The following is a 2500-nucleotide window of genomic DNA, read 5'->3' as shown; positions in this document are numbered from 1 at the left end:
TCCTTTATTGTAAAGCATTGCATATCTTCCCATGTGCGTAGCGGTCTAGACTAGAGCAGTAGAGTAGAGGTGCTTGCAGAATTCATTCTAGATTCTAGATCGATTCTAGATTTCTATGCAATTGAATTCTAGATTTCTATGCAATTGAATTCTAGATTTCTATGCAATTGAATTCTAGATTTCTATGCAATTCTATTTTAGATGACTGGAGACTTTAGCATTGTCGTTTTTTAATACCTCACAAAATGATTGACAGGACAGGCTACTTTGCCACTGACAAACTGAGAATGTGAGATCATTAAAAAACTACCTCTTCTTGAATCCATCAATAGTTTAGGTCTAGATGTGTTGTGGAGGAGACAATATGAGGGGGGAAATGATTGATCCTTTTCTTTTTAAAAAGCTTTCCAGTGTCACTGACTCACCCGATGATGTGCAGCTCACTCACCAGCGATGACCAATGTACCAAAAGCCTCTCTCTCTCTCTCTCTCTCATTTTAGTTTGTAAAAAACAATGTTGTTCGCTCAGTAGATCTATTTTGAAGTTGATAAAATATTTCCGTAGCCTACACACAGATACTTATCTTTGTTTATCCACGAGCCATTTGCTTTCTAACCTGTGTTTTCCCACGGTTGTATTTGTAATATTGCGAAAGGCCTGTTTTGGCTGAATGCTGTTGACTCTTATATTTACAGCGCATTCCAGACTGTAGGCAATGCGTTGTGATTGGGCTACACACAATCCACAACTAGGCTATCTTAAAAACGATGCGTTGTGATTGGGCTACAAACAATCCACCACTAGGCTATTTTAAAAACGATGCGTTGTGATTGGACTACAAACAATCCACAACTAGGCTATTTTGAAAACGATGCGTTGTGATTGGACTACAAACAATCCACCACTAGGCTATTTTGAAACAATGCCTTGATATTGGGCTACATCCACAGCTAGGCACAGCCTTTTCTTTAAAGAAGCTAAATTATAGACTAAATTGTCTAAATTATAGACCTTCTCGTGGTGTTGTATTCTGAATTATTTCAAATCATAAACCCGCAAATCATAAACCCGCAAAACATAAACCCACAAATCATAAACCCGCAAATCATAAACCCGCAAATCATAAACCCGCAAATCATAAACCCGCAAAACATAAACCCCGCAAATCATAAACCCGCAAATCATAAACCCGCAAAACATAAACCCACAAATCATGAACCCGCAAATCATAAACCCGGGCTGGCCCAACTCCAATCAACTCTTAGAACATCAGGCACTATGTTGTTTTTAAAGGGGACAGTAAGAATTACAGATGAGGTAACTGAAATGATCTCGGATCGCTTTCATTCCGATGTTTACATTACAAACAATAAAAAGTATGTTTCATGCCAATAGAGGCGTTGAAATCTTTTGTAAAATGTTCCAGAATGTTCCAGTCCCAAACTGAGAGGTGTCGAATCCTGGTAAAATGTTCCAGAATGAAACAGTCCCAAACTGAGAGGTGTTGAACACTGATGTAAACATATCTGACTGAGAGGACAACACTGATGTAAACATATCTGACTGAGAGGACAACACTGATGTAAACATATCTGACTGAGAGGACAACACTGATGTAAACATATCTGACTGAGAGGACAACACTGATGTAAACATATCTGACTGAGAGGACAACACTGATGTAAACATATCTGACTGAGAGGACAACACTGATGTAAACATATCTGACTGAGAGGACAACACTGATGTAAACATATCTGACTGAGAGGACAACACTGATGTAAACATATCTGACTGAGAGGACAACACTGATGTAAACATATCTGACTGAGAGGACAACACTGATGTAAACATATCTGACTGAGAGGACAACACTGATGTAAACATATCTGACTGAGAGGACAACACTGATGTAAACATATCTGACTGAGAGGACACAATCAGAAAGATGTGTGTTTGCTTTTCTCTCTCAGAGAACTCAGAGACAGAAGAGAAGGCTTTTTCCAAGGCGCCGGCCCATTCCACTGTGGCCCTGGTAGAGACGGGGGAGGGGGAGGACGACCCGTGGAATTTACCAGAACTACAGGACGGAGCGGCAGCATGGTCAGGTAAGGAGGAGGAGGGGGAGGAGGGGGAGGAGGAGGAGTTCCTACCAGAACAACAGGACGGGGCGGCAGCATGTTCAGGTAAGGAGGAGGAGGAGGAGGGGGGAGGAGGAGGAGGAGGAGGAGGAGGGTGAGGAGGAGGAGGAGGAGGAGTTCCTATCAGAACTACAGGACGGGGCGGCAGCATGGTCAGGTAAGGAGGAGGAGGAGGAGGGGGAGGAGGAGGAGTTCCTATCAGAACTACAGGACGGGGCGGCAGCATGGTCAGGTAAGGAGGAGGAGGAGGAGGGGGAGGAGGAAGAGGAGGAGGAGGGGGGAGGAGGAGGAGTTCCTACCAGAACTACAGGATGGGGCGGCAGCATGGTCAGGTAAGGAGGAGGAGGAGGAGGAGGAG

General features: G+C 43.5%; 1 protein-coding gene across 2 annotated transcripts in view; it reads left to right on the top strand.

The window, feature by feature from the left end:
* The window catches only part of LOC116360191 (sodium-dependent phosphate transport protein 2B-like), a 30471-nt gene that overhangs the window by 11332 nt on the left and 16639 nt on the right, over positions 1-2500 (top strand). For both annotated transcript variants that reach the window (XM_031815049.1, XM_031815050.1), the window contains one exon: positions 1975-2109. In XM_031815049.1, the coding sequence (XP_031670909.1) occupies positions 1975-2109 (135 nt within the window). The remainder of the gene's footprint in view (positions 1-1974; positions 2110-2500) is intronic.

Source organism: Oncorhynchus kisutch, unplaced genomic scaffold (assembly GCF_002021735.2).
Source record: "Oncorhynchus kisutch isolate 150728-3 unplaced genomic scaffold, Okis_V2 Okis07a-Okis12b_hom, whole genome shotgun sequence".
NCBI classification, from domain to species: domain Eukaryota; kingdom Metazoa; phylum Chordata; class Actinopteri; order Salmoniformes; family Salmonidae; genus Oncorhynchus; species Oncorhynchus kisutch.
This window is presented reverse-complemented; position numbering and strand designations above follow the sequence as displayed.